This window comes from Hyperoodon ampullatus (assembly GCF_949752795.1).
Source record: "Hyperoodon ampullatus genome assembly, chromosome: 6".
Taxonomy (NCBI): Eukaryota; Metazoa; Chordata; class Mammalia; order Artiodactyla; family Ziphiidae; genus Hyperoodon; species Hyperoodon ampullatus.
The window spans coordinates 35620338-35636285 of NC_136919.1; the positions used below are offsets into that span (position 1 = coordinate 35620338).

At 39.0% G+C, this 15948-nt stretch overlaps 1 protein-coding gene across 1 annotated transcript in view; it reads right to left on the minus strand.

The window, feature by feature from the left end:
* Positions 1–15948, minus strand: part of SVEP1 (sushi, von Willebrand factor type A, EGF and pentraxin domain containing 1) — a gene marked incomplete at both ends in the record, with an annotated part of 184442 nt that overhangs the window by 78292 nt on the left and 90202 nt on the right. The window contains 8 exons of the mRNA XM_079707036.1: positions 1665–1826; positions 3143–3304; positions 6242–6475; positions 6999–7163; positions 10658–10766; positions 13145–13266; positions 14516–14710; positions 15341–15472. Coding sequence (XP_079563162.1) covers positions 1665–1826; positions 3143–3304; positions 6242–6475; positions 6999–7163; positions 10658–10766; positions 13145–13266; positions 14516–14710; positions 15341–15472 — 1281 coding nt within the window. The remainder of the gene's footprint in view (positions 1–1664; positions 1827–3142; positions 3305–6241; positions 6476–6998; positions 7164–10657; positions 10767–13144; positions 13267–14515; positions 14711–15340; positions 15473–15948) is intronic.

Below are 15948 nucleotides of genomic sequence, written 5' to 3' on the forward strand. Positions count from 1 at the left end.
CTGCAGACTTTCTTCCATAGTTAGCTTGTATACTGACAAAATAATAGAGTCTTTGGCAGATCTCTTTCAACCATAATGTGAGGTTTTGTTTGACTTTTAATTAAAAAAAAAAAATCCACAGCTGGTATTACACAACACACATGGTTTATGAGTTTCAAATAGGTCCTAGTTAAATTCTCTTCAAATCAGTGAAACATCAGGTTGATGAACTCTGCTCTCCCAATTCCTCAGGTCTAAGAGGCTTTCATCTACTGTGAAATTCTGAGAGTCAAACCAATGGAGCATATAAAACCTATAACTCACAGTATGTATTTCCTGTAGCACTTATGAGGATTACGACTCCCAGGATGCAATGCTGGGCACGCCCCATCCCCTCCCTACCACTACACTCAAACATCCTAAGCATTTGTTTTCTAGGACTCTCAGCCTCTAACTGGATGCAGATGTATATATGATTGGGGTACAGTGAGGATGGGATGTGTGTGTGTGTAGCTTGAGGGAATGGGGAACCAGCAGACTGGCTTCTTAAAAACATCACTCACTCAGTAAGGAAGAGTTTAAACTTTCAGATTGCCATAGACCTTAGGTTTTTCAGTAAGGGTATAAAGAATGGGGAGGACTCACCATTTTTTAAAAGTCATCTTTAGCCAGGCATGCTTGTTCTGTTCCCAGTGAGGTAGCAGAGGGAGGCCAACAACTTTTTATTTTTTGCAAGTTCCACTGAACTTGCAAAGTCATCGCAGTTTATGGGAGTTTCTGGCAATAGGCTGACCTTGCCTGTCAGACCTAGTTTCACTGTCATTCTAAGTTTTCATCTTTTACTTTTGTTTATGGCTTCCAGTTTTTTCACTGCTGGAAAACTGGACTTGGTAGGGATGTTAGAAACTATTTGAAAAATAGAACTCTAATCTTTATATTTCTATTTAAACCAGTGGTTCTCAATATGTGGTCCCTGACCAAACAGAATCAGCATCACTTGAGAACTAGTTAGAAATGCAAATTCTCAGGCCCCACACCTGACCTGCTGAATTAAAAACTCTGGGCTGGGGCCCACCAATCTGTTTTAACAAACCTCCATGGTGACATTTGAGAATCAAAAATAGTCATACTTTAGAATCAGCTGGGGGAACTTCAGAAGAAAACCAGAAAACTTAAATCAGAATAGCTTTGGGGGGGGGGGCAGGGAACTGGGTTCAGTATTTTTAAAATACTGATGTAATGTGCAATGATTCTAGTATGCAGCCAGAGTGGATAATCACTCATGAAGATCTTCAAACTGTAGGGAATGAACATTACAATTCAGAGGTTGTATTTTTAGAGTTTCAAGGAACATTAGATAAGACCTCATTTTATACCCGAGGAATCTAAGTTCCTAGTTGAGATGTATTTCTATCATATCATGTGGCCACATGGTTACAAATGTTGAGGGCTGGACCAAGTCCTGTGCTTCTTGTGTGCTCCTAACGGTACCAGCACGGTGTTTATATTATGGGTGTTTACACTTAAGTATTGACTGGCCGACTAGAAGGAAACTCTCTATGAAGAGACAGTTATTTACATTCTTTGCATGCAGCAGACGTATGGTTTTGCTAAAAAGATTCCACTCCTCCATGGGTAGAACCTAGGAGGCTTGAAAAAAAAAAAAGCGATGTCTAAGACTTAACCTCCACAAGCAGAAATGTCCACGGCTCCTCTCTTCACAGTTGAAGTATTTTCTGGACATATGAGGCATCCCCGGGAACCAAATGCTGGCTGATAGCTGCCCAGTGGACAAGATTCGCAGGTCTCAAGCCCATTTGACGAGTAGGTGCCTTGTTTACACTGAGCTAAAACGAAAAATGTAACATGGTTAATAACGATGACATCAGCTGTACAAAATTAGCACTGTGTACAATAGGATTTTCCACATTTTAATTTATTTAGGATAGAATGAGGGTCACGAAGAACTCCAAGCATACATGTCATATTTTAGACTCCCCATACTTCTGTATACTAAGTCTTAGGCTCATTTCCAGTTACTTGTATTATGACCTAGCACGGTGTTTGGTGTTTGACACATAGAAAATGTCGACAAACAGTTTTTGGGTGAAGTTAGAAATCTGCACCTCAGAAAGGCACTCTCGTAAGATCAAGCTGTCACGGGGAAGCTTGTTTTTGTACAAGTTCTCAGCTTGTACACTGTTCTCTTGAGTGACTGAAACAAAACCCCCGACTGAGCCAGAGTCTCATGACTATGCTGGCACCTTTTTTCACTCTAAGTAAGAACTGGCCCTCTTACCTCCTCCTGCCTACAGACACCATTTCATTTGAGGGTTGGCAGAGAGGAAGTAAAAGTAGTCTTAGCATCAGGCCCAGAGAGGTTAATTAAGGAACTTTCCCAAGCTCATAGCAATGGTTTTGTAGTAGAGCGGGCGTAGGGCCAGATTCCCCAATTCCCAGTGCACTGTCCTTTCCTTCTGCCCTCCTCCTCCGATGACTCTCATTTTCAGTGCCGCTAACATTTTTAGTGCATTTGCAATCACCTAGCACTGCTCTCAAGTTTACATGTGTCATGAAGTACCCACACCTGCATTGGCAACAATAGGCAAGGAGGAACAATTTTGCAATTCCTTCTTTTAGGTGTGTCTCACTGTAACTTTAAATGTGAAAGGAAATGTTTCCATCAGGAATGTTCATTGAGAATAACAGTAACGATATTTTGAAAGGACTGGATATTTTAGTAGCAAGCATAGGTGCATATGGGCCTGTAGTTATTCATTTCCAAGTAAATGGAGAGTGAATCTCATCCTATCAAATATTATTCTAACAAAAAGCAGCCTAATGCTTGCTAAGAGCCATGAAAGTCCTTTCCACCAATTAAAGTGAGATTCACGAAAACACCCAGGTTCATTGATGAATGTGGATTAGAGTTCCTGACAGTGGAGTCTGACTTAGAGCAATGGACGATTGCAAAAGGAAAGATAAATGGACTTCTCTAAAGTGAGGGAAACATTCAGGTAACAGTTTGCAATTGAAAGAAAGAAAAAAATCAATTAATGAAATTGCTTTTGGTAATGCTTGTATTTCATCCTATTTGCCATTGAGATTTTATAACTGGAAACAAAATTTAGGCTTCTGGCCAAAATGAGCACTAAGCCCCTACCTTTACATTCCGAGCTACTTCTTGAATGGAGATATTCAGTGTGAGTTCCAGTTGGACAGGGTTTGCACTCAAGTTGCCCTTCTTCATCTTGATAGGAGCCCATCAAGCAGCTTTCACAGCCAGAATTCTCCAGAGAATAGTAGGTTCCCAAAGGGCAATTGACTGAAGAGAAAACAAGCAGGAAACACTGAATATAGTATGGAATGTGCTTTTTCCCTAAGGCATGAGAGTAATAAAGCCTGCTTCCAGATACTATTGTTTATGGGTTAAATTTTACTGCCAGAGGCTTACTCACATGATAAACCTTCCAGAAATGTATTCCTCTAAACCAAGAGTAGATTCTTTTTTTTTTTTTTTGAGAAAATGCAAATTCTTGTTGACCAAGCTTAGTGTTTATATGATGAGGGCTTTGAAGTGTGGGTTAAAGTTCTAATAAACCAGATTATTCTGGAAACACACAGTTCATGGAAGAAGAGGATAAAGCAATAAATATTTAGGTTAATTTGGGGCTTTGAGATATTAAAAATGATTTCATAGCTGTTCTTCTGAATGGTTTCCCTTATGAAATTGAGTGTCCATTATAGCATTATTTCTAGAAATAAAAACAGGCAAAGGTGATGAGCCTAAAACAAGTGAGTTAAGTCGACCCTTGTCTCTGATTGCAGGAATTACTGCCCACTGAAGGCAAGTCTGAGGCATCCTCAGACCCAAAGGCTCCAAGGAAACAGGCCAATTTTAGAACCTTCCTTCCTTGAAGATTTGGCTTACTATTTGGAGGCCTGGAGTGCAGAATTTCTGAGACCAAAGTGGGATGTTAAATTCACTGAAAGGCTGCTATCAAAGTTAGTATTTTTATAGAGACGACACTTGAAAGAATCACTTGGGTGATTCTGAGGTGTTAAGGTATGTAAGAATTACCTGGCAACTTATTAAATTTCAGATTCCAATGCCCAAACCCCAAGGGGTCAGATGCATCCGTTTGGGGATGGGGCCTTAATCAAGCTGCATTTTGAAAGCACTTCAGGGTATAGCTGACACAGGTAGTCTGAAGACCACACTGAGAAATGCAAAATGCTGGCCAAGGCAATTCCTGATTTTCACTCACAGGTTGAGAAAGAAACAAGAGGAGGCTCAGAAAGACAACGTTACTGTGCTTTTGACGGGCTGGTTTATCACACTGTGAAAAACTCCACTGAGCTCTGGGAATAGCAATAAGAACTGTTGAGGAAGGTTTTCCGACCAGGACACAAGAGCCCCAACCTACAGAGAGGTTAACAGAAGACTCATGTCAGTTGGTTCCATGGAGTGTACAGAGTTTGGTCAGAGGAGATCCTGCCATCTATAAATGATGAATTAGGGGCTTCCCTGGTGGCGCAGTGGTTGAGAGTCTGCCTGCCGATGCAGGGGACACGGGTTTGTGCCCCAGTCCAGGAGGATCCCACATGCCGCGGAGCGGCTGGGCCCGTGAGCCATGGCCGCTGAGCCTGCGCATCCGGAGCCTGTGCTCCGCAACGGGAGAGGCCACAGCAGTGAGAGGCCCGTGTACCGCAAAAAAAAAAAATGATGACTTATTAGGGAAAGAGCCTGGAACTGATCCAGACTGTGACAGTCTAAAATAGGGGTAAAAGCTAAGGGACTCGGGGGAGGGAGAATGGGGAATGGAAGTTTAATGGGTCTGGGGTCTCCTTTCGGGGTGATGAAAATGTTCTGGAATTGTGATAGAGGTGACAGTTGAATGACATTGCGATTGTACTAAATACCACTGAATTGTATACTTTTTAAAATAAATTTATTTATTTATTTTTGGCTTTGTGGGGTCTTCGTTGCTGTGCACGGGCTTCCTCTAGTTGTGGTGAGCGGGGGCTACTCTTCTCTGCGGTGCACGGGCTTCTCAATGCGGTGGCTTCTCTTGTTGCGGAGCACGGGCTCTAGGTGCGCAGGCTTCAGTAGTTGTGGCACGTGGGTTCAGTAGTGGTGGCTTGCGGGCTCTAGAGCACAGGCTCAGTAGTTGTGGCGCATGGGCTTAGTTGATCTGTGGCATGTGGGATCTTCCCAGACCAGGGATCGAACCCGTGTCCCCTGCATTGGCAAGCGGATTCTTAACCACTGTGCTACCAGGGAAGTCCCTGAATTGTACACTTTAAAATGGTTCACTTTATGCTATGTGAATTTCATGTTGGCTGCCTGGGTGGGAATCTCGGCTATACCACTTACTGTCTTAAATGGTAAGACTTACTGGGTAAGTTCTTAGCCTCCCTGGCTTCAGTCTTCTCATTTATAAAATGTACTTAATAAGAATGGTACCTCGGGGCTTCCCTGGTGGCGCAGTGGTTTAGAGTCCGCTTGCTGATGCAAGGGACACGGGTTTGTGCCCCAGTCCGGGAAGATCCCACATGCCGCGGAGTGGCTGGGCCCGTGAGCCATGGCTGCTGAGCCTGCGCGTCCAGAGCCTGTGCTCCGCAACGGGAGAGGCCACAGCAGTGAGAGGCCCGCGTATCACAAAAAAAAAAGAATGGTACTTCATACAGTAGCTAAACAGGATTAAACACATGAGACGCGCTCAGCCAGCACACGAGCGGTCAGAAAGTATGAGTTTCTGTTATTGGAGTTGCTGCTGAAAGCTGTGAGGTCTAAAGATCTAAAAATAAAACTTAGATTTGAGTCGCTCACCTAAAATAATTTTCTTGTCATGACCAATAGTGGTTATCTAGACTTTTGAGACACTAAGCATGTAACAATAAGAAAATGTAGGTTTCATCACAATATCCCTTTAGAGTTGTAAAATGACTCTATCCATGTCATTTGACCCAGTAGGCACCAAATATTTTTTTTTTTTTTTTTTTTTTTTTTTTTTTTTTTTTTTTTTTTTGGTGGTACGCGGGCCTCTCACTGTTGTGGCCACTCCCGTTACAGAGCACAGGCTCCGGACGCCCAGGCTCAGCAGCCATGGCTCACGGGCCCAGCCGCTCCGCGGCACGTGGGATTCTCCCAGACCGGGGCACGAACCCGCGTCCCCTGCATCGGCAGGCGGACTCTCAACCACTGCGCCACCAGGGAAGCCCGGCACCAAATATTTTTGATTACAGGGAGAAGTCTTACCACACATACGCCCTCTCAGCATGGAGCCTGGTCTGCAGAAGAGGAAAGCCTTTTCGGTTTCTAAGGAATTGCTGTCAGCTACAAGCATTTCAGATGCAAGATGAAAGGAATACATGGGCTCCTTAGTAAGGGTCCTTTTCAGTCGATTTGTGATAGTTTCCAACGTCTTAATGAGTCGTTGCTGATTTTCCAATTCAAGGGTATCATTTCTTTCATCGGGTAAGGGCACACTAGCTGAGATAAAAACGAAACAAGAGAAAACATAACACACACACGTGGTGTTGCAGGAAGCCATTTGTACTGAGTTTTTACCAAAGAGAAATAGCATATTAAAAATCTTCCAGGAAAAATAAACTGAAACTTAAACACCACTTACTGAGCAACTAGTACCTGGAGAATATTAAGAACACCACGATTTGTTTTAATCTTTCTCTCCTACGCTGGATCTACATCACCCTTTTGTGGAGTTCTTCATGATTACATATTAAATTCCTGCAAACTCTCACTTTTTAAAAACACACCGTAGTTCATCATGTCAAGATGAGCACAAAGCAGGGGGCTTGTTGCTATGGGAACTATAAAATACATCTGTGATATTAAGAAAAAAATGACAAAACTTGGTTGATTGTGCTTGCCCTAATTTTCAGTTCCAGGGTCATTTCCTAATAATGATAACAAATAGAAAATTTGAAAAACAGGTCTCCAACCAAGAATTTCCCACTATGTTAACCTTTTCAAATAGATAGTCTATCCTTACCTGTGATGTTAAAAATTAACTTAATTTTGTGGTCAGATAATGGGGCACTTCTTTTAATCCGTGAAGATCTGGCTTTGCCAGCGCCCGTGGGTGTTTCTCGCACAGTGTCCAGGAAGTCATCATAAGAGTAATCCAACCTGTTAGCTGCACCCCAGCCGACAGGTCCTGGACAGTTGGGGAAGAGAGACAAAAGATGTTACAGTTGCATCTTTATCAGCGTTTAGGTTCTAATGTTAGGCCACAAATCAAACTGTCCTTGATCATTGCTTAAATTGCCCATAATATACCATACACAAGGTCTCATCTGTAATATCATATTGTAGCTTTAGGCGCTTCATATTAAGTTTAGACTACCAATGAATTCCATTAAAAGTATAAAGCAAAGTCTCTGTAGAGCTATACAGGCATTTAAAACATTCTATCCTTGACCTAATAATAAACTACCTTAACTTTAGAGGAAATGGGAGGAGGTACAGATTTTAATCAATTCCTATTTCCCTTCAGGGTTTGCTCCATTCTTGCTTTTTTATAACAGCGCTATAAACTTAATGCATGTAAACAGATTTCCTTTTGTGAAGATTGTTCAAATATCTGCATATCTGCATTATATTTCAAAGGTGGGGGTAGTTTCTGAGGGCAGCATGTAAGTTAAATGATTACGTAGTTAGGAAACTATGCTGGAGGCAGCATGGCTACACGTGATTCTTTAGATGCCCTCCATATCACTGTGATCAACCACATGGATTCAGACTGTGGCTTCTCATATATGTTGTACGGCTGCACAATCTTAGGCAAGCTCCTTTCATCTCTCTGAATCTCAGTTTCTTTGTGTCTAAACTGAGACAATTGTGCTTACCTCATAGGTTTGTCTGTGGAATAATTGAGCTAATTTATGCAAACTATCTAGCTTATATTTGGCTCATTCTAAAACCTCAGTGATAGTAAATGATATTAATATTGGTCTAGGCATACTGTTGTTGCTTAGTTAGGTGCTTTAAACATCAAATTCTATTTATACAGGCTTGTCCACTTAAGTAAGTTGGGTTTTGAGGGTTTTTTTTTTTTTAAGCTTAATTCATGTTTTGGGCCATTAAAAAGAACTGGGCTCAATATTTTTGTTTTTCACTTAAACATTTGTCCCACAAGTGTCATGTAGCCATTATGTTGATAGAAAAAAAAACAGGTTAGCAAAGAGAAAAATATAAAAGATTACTTATAATTCCATCACATGGAAATAATGACCATAATATTTTAGGCAAGAATTTTTTCTATGAATATATAAACACACACAAACACATTTATGCATACATACATATACATATATAGCTAGAATAAAAATAAACATACTGCACTTTTAACAAAACGAGATCATACTATATGTATATTATTTGGTAATCGTTTTTCAAATTTTTTCAAAAATATAATATTTCTGTGTCAAATGGTTTCATAATATTCTCTTCTATAGCTATACTACAAACTAAGCAGGTTTCTATCTTCAGACTTTTAGGTTATTTCAAAATTTTAGAACATCCTTATACATACACATTTCATAAAGTTTAAGATACCATCAATGAGAAGACACATCCCAATTTCAGAGATGCCCAAATGAGAAGTGTACATCTTAGAATTTATAAAATGTGGTACATGTTTGTACATTAGCATGACTTTTATCTTGAGAAATATCCTTAGAAGTGGAATTTCTGGGTCTGAGCATTTTTAATCCTTTAGATACATATCGTCAAATGCCCTTCAATGTCTCCTCTACACACAATATATGATTTTTTTCCCCTGACACCCTTGCCAATTCTGGGTGTTATGACTCTTACTCAAATTTGTTAATCTGACAGGTCAAAAATGGCATCTCGTTTTAGTTTTCATTTGAATTACATGATTATTATAAGATCAAACAATTTTAATATATTTATTGGCCTTTTATTTTCCATACATTATGACTTGCCAAGGTGTTATAACTATTACGCTGATCTTGTGACTCTGTTGTGAGGACACTCAAGGAGGAAGGGTTGTCTCTTAGGATCACTTGTACCACATGCCATCTGGATCCTTCTAGAATGACAAACATCACCCATCTCAAAGCCTCATGATGACAACTGACTCCCTCTGTGTGTATCCCTGCACCCCTGCAACCTACCTCAACAATCTGGGGGTTGAGGGAAACCTGGGTCATGTGTGACAGAAGAGGCATTGTTATTCTAGGTGTGCCACTGCCAGCTCCCCTGCCAATGCCACCTTGTGTTTTTCTATCTAAAACTTTAATGTCCAATATGTTCACTGAGAAGCTGTACATAATAGTTAAAATTGGAAAACAACCTAAAGCCTACCAATAGGAAATTGTTTATATAAATTATGGCAAACTGACTCATAAAATAATATGTAGATATTAAAATTGTATTGAAGTATAATATTTATGACATAAAAATGTCCTGAATAAAATCTTACCTAAAAATTCACGTTTACAAAATAGTATGGGTCAGCATACATATGCACGTACAGTTACATATCCATTAATATATTAACAGAGTTATTTCTGGAATTGCAAGTTATCTCAATATCATTCTTTGTTCTTTAGCATTTTTCAAATTTTTGCAATAAACATATATGCACAAATAATATTTTTAGATTTAAAAATCTAAAGCAGCTTTCAACGTCACTCAGTGCTGAATCACGAAAAACATGACTAGTGTCAGAAACAAAAAGGATGTCTGCTGTCATGTGAATTAATACTGTCTCAAATAACCTTCTAAGCACTTTATTTATACTTGTACTTCCTCATTTAATCCTTACAATGGCTCTATGAGTTCAGTACTCTTATATACCCAATTTATAGGTGAGAAAATGGAGGCACAGAGAGGTTTGAGAACTTGGGCTCAAGACCACACACCTAGTTGGTGGGGAAGCCAGGATTCGGACCTTACTAGTTGCTTGTAGAGTTCATGTGCTTTAAACACAACACTATTTTGTTATCACTATTATATTTTAAAACATTACTCTGCAAGTTCTGGACAGTTTTATAAGAATGAAATAAAAATAATTACTGGAAAGGACAATTTTGCTAATTGAGAGACACGACTGAAATCTAGAAATCTGAAGACAGTAAGCTAAATGGCCAGATGGACCAGCCAAAAAAAAATCACACAGCAGACTTTGGAGTAGCTATAATAAAAGTTATATGTCAATTATATCTCAAAAAAAAAAAAAACAAGAAAAAAGTGTTCAGACTCTACATGAAGAAAACATCAGAATTCCACTTGAAGGTACATTAGACTTGAATAAATGGCTTTCTTGCAATTTAAGTTAAATGCCATATAAAATTTGCTGTTAGTACTTTATAGTTATTACTATTCTCTTCTAAGATCTCATATGAATATTTGAATTTTACAATCATAATGTGACTTAGTTTTCTTAGCGCTTATCATCCTGAGGCATTTTGGCTAATATTTTGAAAGAATTTATTTGATACCCCAAATGTAATATATGTATAAAGATCATTAAGCACAGTATCAAGTTATCCAGTCATCCTAAAATACTTGATGAATAAATGAATGAAAGATCATTTTTCCAGTTTTCCCCACTCTTCTGGAATGATTTTCTTAGTCTGCAGATCAGTTTTGCCAACTACCCACACTAAATAATTTCATTACCAATTGCAAAGCCATTTTCATACTCATAATTATATTCGAGGCAGTATTTTTTGGTCAGGTCCTCCAGTCTGCAGTCAATGTCATCAGCATCACTACAAAATGATGGGACCTGCAAATAAAAAATGAAGAGGACAAAATGTACTTCACATCTGGGTGTGCCTTGGATAAGCCCTTTGCTCCTCTGGCCTTCACATCTCCATCAGCAGGGGGGAGGGGAGGGCCCTAGAGCTCTGTCTGCCCTTAAAAAGGCTCCTGACCCTCCTCCATGCCCTCCCCTACCTCCTCTAAGTGCCTGTGGACCACCAAGATTAGCCTCATGCCTTTTCTTTCAGTTTATATCACTTACCACAAGAAACCCAGGACTCTTGGGATATCTCTTGTCTCTTAACTTTCACCCCATTTGGTTTTAAAATTGAAGTGCAGTTGATTTACAACATTTTATTAATGGCTCTTTAGATCCCTTTTCTCTGACCCTATCTCCCACCCTTCTCCAAGTCCTCAAAACCTTTCTTGATGCCCTCTGAAACGCACAGTCAGTAATCAACCAATCTCCTATTATTATTATTTTTTTCACCTCCTCTCTTTATGTTCTCTTCATTTTTGCTCTCAATGAAACCTGACTTCCTAGTTTTCTTAGGTGGTGGGCATGGAGGAAGTGTCTTCCTCACTCTTTATTGCTGTTTCCAGATCATGCTCCCATGAACCTCCTTGAAGCCTCAGAGTTTTGAAGCTCCTGCAATCAACTATACCACACACTGACCCTCCTTGTGGCCATCACCTACAGCCCTCCCCCACTCTGAGTCACCCTCTCATTCCAAGAGCACTTGGTAACCGTCCCTGTTACAGCCCTCGGTGATTACTGCATCCACCCAGCTGATCCTTCTATCACCTTGGAGTCTCACTTCCTCTTCCTCTTCTGTCTTCCAGCTCTACTTTTTTTTTTTTTTTTTTTAAAGAAGATGTTGGGGGTAGGAGTTTATTAATTAATTAATTAATTTTTGCTGTGTTGGGTCTTCATTTCTGTGCGAGGGCTATCTCTAGTTGTGGCAAGCGGGGGCCACTCTTCATCGCGGTGCGCGGGACTCTCGCTATCGTGGCCTCTCTTGTTGCGGAGCACAGGCTCCAGATGCGCAGGCTCAGTAGTTGTGGTTCACAGGCCTAGTTGCTCCGCGGCATGTGGGATCCTCCCAGACCAGGGCTCGAACCCGTGTCCCCTGCATTAGCAGGCAGATTCTCAGCCACTGTGCCACCAGGGAAGCCCCCAGCTCTACTTTGTCACTTGACATACATGAGACCTACACTTGAGGGTATGTCTCATGATCATACCCTCAGACCTCGTCATTACCAGTAACTGCACCTTCTCCTACTCCCAAGAATCCAATAATTCTTTGACTTCATCAGAATCTATAATCCACTGATGCTACCCACCTCCTCACTGTCTCTCAGCTCCTGATGTCTTCACTTCCTTATTTACCCATCTTGGATCCCATGGTCTACCACCATGAATTACTCCCGTGCATGCACCCTCCTCAATTTGTTTGCCTGGAGAACCTTTAACCCTGGTTAAATTCATTGTTCTGCTTTCTCCACATTTGCGCCCACATGCTCAACTATAGCTTAGGAGAAAACACAATGCTGCTTACTGCCAAGCCTACTACATTTCCCTAGAATATTCATTTATGCTCTCCTAGAAAATTATTTTATACCATGTTCTGTTTTCTCAAACCTCCAGCAACTCCTCCCCATCCACACTCCAGGCTGATCATTCTGCATCTTTTTTCACAGATCAAATAGTCACAAAAGATCCTTCCTTCACACACTTACATCACCATGTGGAATCACTCTTGTATCTATGCTCCTGTACACTCCATCTCCTTGATGCCTCTCTTTCTCTCACGCTCTGTATCAAATCTACTACTACTACTACTACTACATCTACTTTCAGAATCTATCCAAAATCTAAGCCACTCAACTCTGTTATGGGTACAAATATATATATATATATATATATATATATATATGTCATCATTTCCTGCCTTCAAGACATTCAATACAGTTAAATACATCATTTTGCTCTCCTGGAATCACTGAAAGAGTCCTAAACGAAAACACATGAAAAAGAAAATCCTTTAAATGTTCAATGATCTCCTCATCATAAAAGAAATACAGTCTACAATGGCATTTTTGTCATACTTTAAATAACAAAGCAGACACTCTCAAACCACATGGACCCTAAGCTTCCCTTTCTGACTTGGAGTGTTTTAAAAAATTCAAAGTGCTTTAACACAGATTTACATATAATTCACTCCAGAAGTCCAAAAACGTATGAATAATTCTAAATATGAGGAGCAAGTTTGGGTCACAAAGAAGAAGGGAATCATCAGGACAAAGAATTTTTGTTGCAGGTGACCCAGAGAGGTTACAAAAAACTCAACAGCGAGCGTCCTTTCAAATATGGCAAACAACAAAGGAATGCTACTGACATACCATTTTCCCCAGGGTGGTCTCAAATGCTTCAGAAAACTTCTTCAACAGATCCGTGTCATCACAACGAGTTGCTTTGTACAGCATCTCAAAGGACTTGAACCCATGATTTGCAAAACGTTTTACTGGAAAATGTTGGAAAAAACAGCTCCAGTTGGTTAGTGTTTTCAAAACAACGATTTAATTTTCTGTGGAATAACTGTAACTTGGTATTTTAATCCTGACATGATTTTTGGGATTGTTATAAAAACAAAAGATGACAGTTAAGGAACGTTTCCAGGCATTAACTGATCATAATAAACCATGAGCCAAGCAGCTCTGTACCCAGTTACCCGGTGATAAGTTTGCTTTGATATATTATTCTTTACCTTCGAATCATATAAAAAAAGGAGCATTTAAGAGAAAAAGAGATATAAAAATTCTCCTCATTATATTCCTGGGAATCTTTGAAAAATCCTAGCTGCATCCAAGATATTATAATTTATATTTATGTAAACTTATAACTTATATGTTTATATTATATTTTCAACCACTAGACATTGAAAAATTTCTGAATACTATGTGAAATTCTATTTCTTGAAAGTGTAATTTCATAAAGATAAATCTTTCCTTGGATCAGAAGCTTAGAATTTAGACTCAGCAAGATGTCTCGGAATATTCAGAGATGATGTCTCCTAATAGCATCACCATTAAAATCCTACTGTCTAAATCTGTGGTAGAGGTGAGTGATATCACTTTTATTTGCTTCCCAAATTTGGGGGAAAAATAGCTCAAGTAAGTGGGCTTTACTCTTTTTCTAAGACATTGGCATTTAAACTTCATCTACAGTACTAGATCAAAGATTCACTCCAGAAAATATTATTTACACTAGACAAAGATATTGGGTTATTCTTATAATAATATATAAGATTACAGAATAGCTCTAAATCTAAATCACTTCTAAAGAGAATGTGACTGATCTCTCACTGCATCACGTATATTGGCTCTTACTTTAAACATAAGCTCTTCTAAAGACTATAAGACTATACTTTATAAGTTGAAGTTTACAAGTCAAGAATGACATGCTGACAAGTCTCTTCGGATAATTCTGGTAAATAAAAATGAGAGCGCCAAGATGGTTTTGCCATAAACTGAATCTTATCCTATAGCAATCCGATGAATAGCAAGACTCTGGGGGGCTAATAACTTAAGTCAAGGGACAAGCATTTCTCTTATCTGCAAACACTTCAAATTCACAGCATCATTTTCCACTCACCAAACCTAATCCCTATATTAAAGCAATTTTTCCCTTTAATGTTTAGAAATTTATACACATAGGCAGACAAATACATATTCACACATGTGAAAGGAGTCCAGAAAATAATTAGAACTTACTAGCACAGTCTGGCCATTCAGTGGAATATGGTGGTTTCCAGATACCATCTTCATAAGCACAATAATACTTGTCAGTAGACCCTTCTGTGAAATCATAGCCCTCTAAGCAACTTAATGTGCAGTTAACTCCAGCACTATCTTGAGAACATATAAAATCCCCATTTACAGGTGTAAATGGAACTTCACAGGGGGAACCTGTGTAAAAAAAAAATTGTATTACTCATATACAGTGGTATAAGAAATACAAATTAAAATCCAGGAGTCTAAGCTGAATTTTGAAAAGGATTCCTCCTGTCCACCACTACGCCTAGAAAAACTCTCACAGTAAATCCTTAGTGTGGGATTGTTGCAAAGTCTGCTTTTTGATTCCTAGGTGGGTATAGTTAAAAAACTGTACCTATGTGTATTTATGGGTAATTAATTACCTATGTGTAACTGTGCATATTTTATGAAAAGATAAAGTACTTCTGATTTGCGAGTTATTTTTGGCATTCCTTTAAGAAAAATGAAAACCAGATAACATTACATAGGAAATACATTTTCTGAATCTGTCTCCTCAAGCATTCAAAATAGGATCATGACAACAATACTTTACAACTTTGGAGAAAATGTTAATAAGTCGTTAATTAAAGACTACCCCAGAAGAAAATATTTCTATTTACCATGAAGTGAAGGAATAATAATCAGAAATCCCAGTAAAATCTGTCAGTATTCTAACTTTAAACATCTACTGCTCGTAGACTATTTTCTTTCACAAAATAGAGTGCAATAGCGATTACATATATCAAGTTCAACTAGATTTTTGGAGGCTTATGTAGAGTATACCTTTTATGATAATGTGGATGTCACATGTTCTGTTATTGCCTGAGGGGTCAGTAGCTGTGTACCGCACTACCGTCTCCCCATGAGGGAAAAGGTCTCCTGGTGTATGACTTCTGGTGATGGCCAACACAGCCCCTAGAAAGGAAAGAAGGGGAAAGAAGGAATCCAATTTGAGGGTTATTGTGTGCAGTCACTTTATTTGATTTGAATTTCCATTTTCTATTTATACAAACCAGCTGGGCATTCTATTTGTACTGATTTGGCCGCTAGTAGAAAATAAAAGATATAATTTTATGCTATAACACAGAAATTGTTGCCTCAAAAACCTATTAAATTAAGGCATTCTTACTAAATAAATTATTTTCCTTGAATAGGTCAGTCTCTGTGAATACTGGAAATTTAATTAAGAAATCTATTTAACTTGCATTCTTATAGTTTTTGGGGTTTTGGTCAAAGCTTTAAAGTGAACTTCAGCTATATTAGCTCATTTTTTTTCTGTTTTCCCATGAATTTTTATAACTTTTTTGACAAATGTTTAAGAACTGAGTATGAAAACATAGAACTGCATTAGAGTTACCAACAGGATGCATAGTTTATGTCTTTAGGACAAT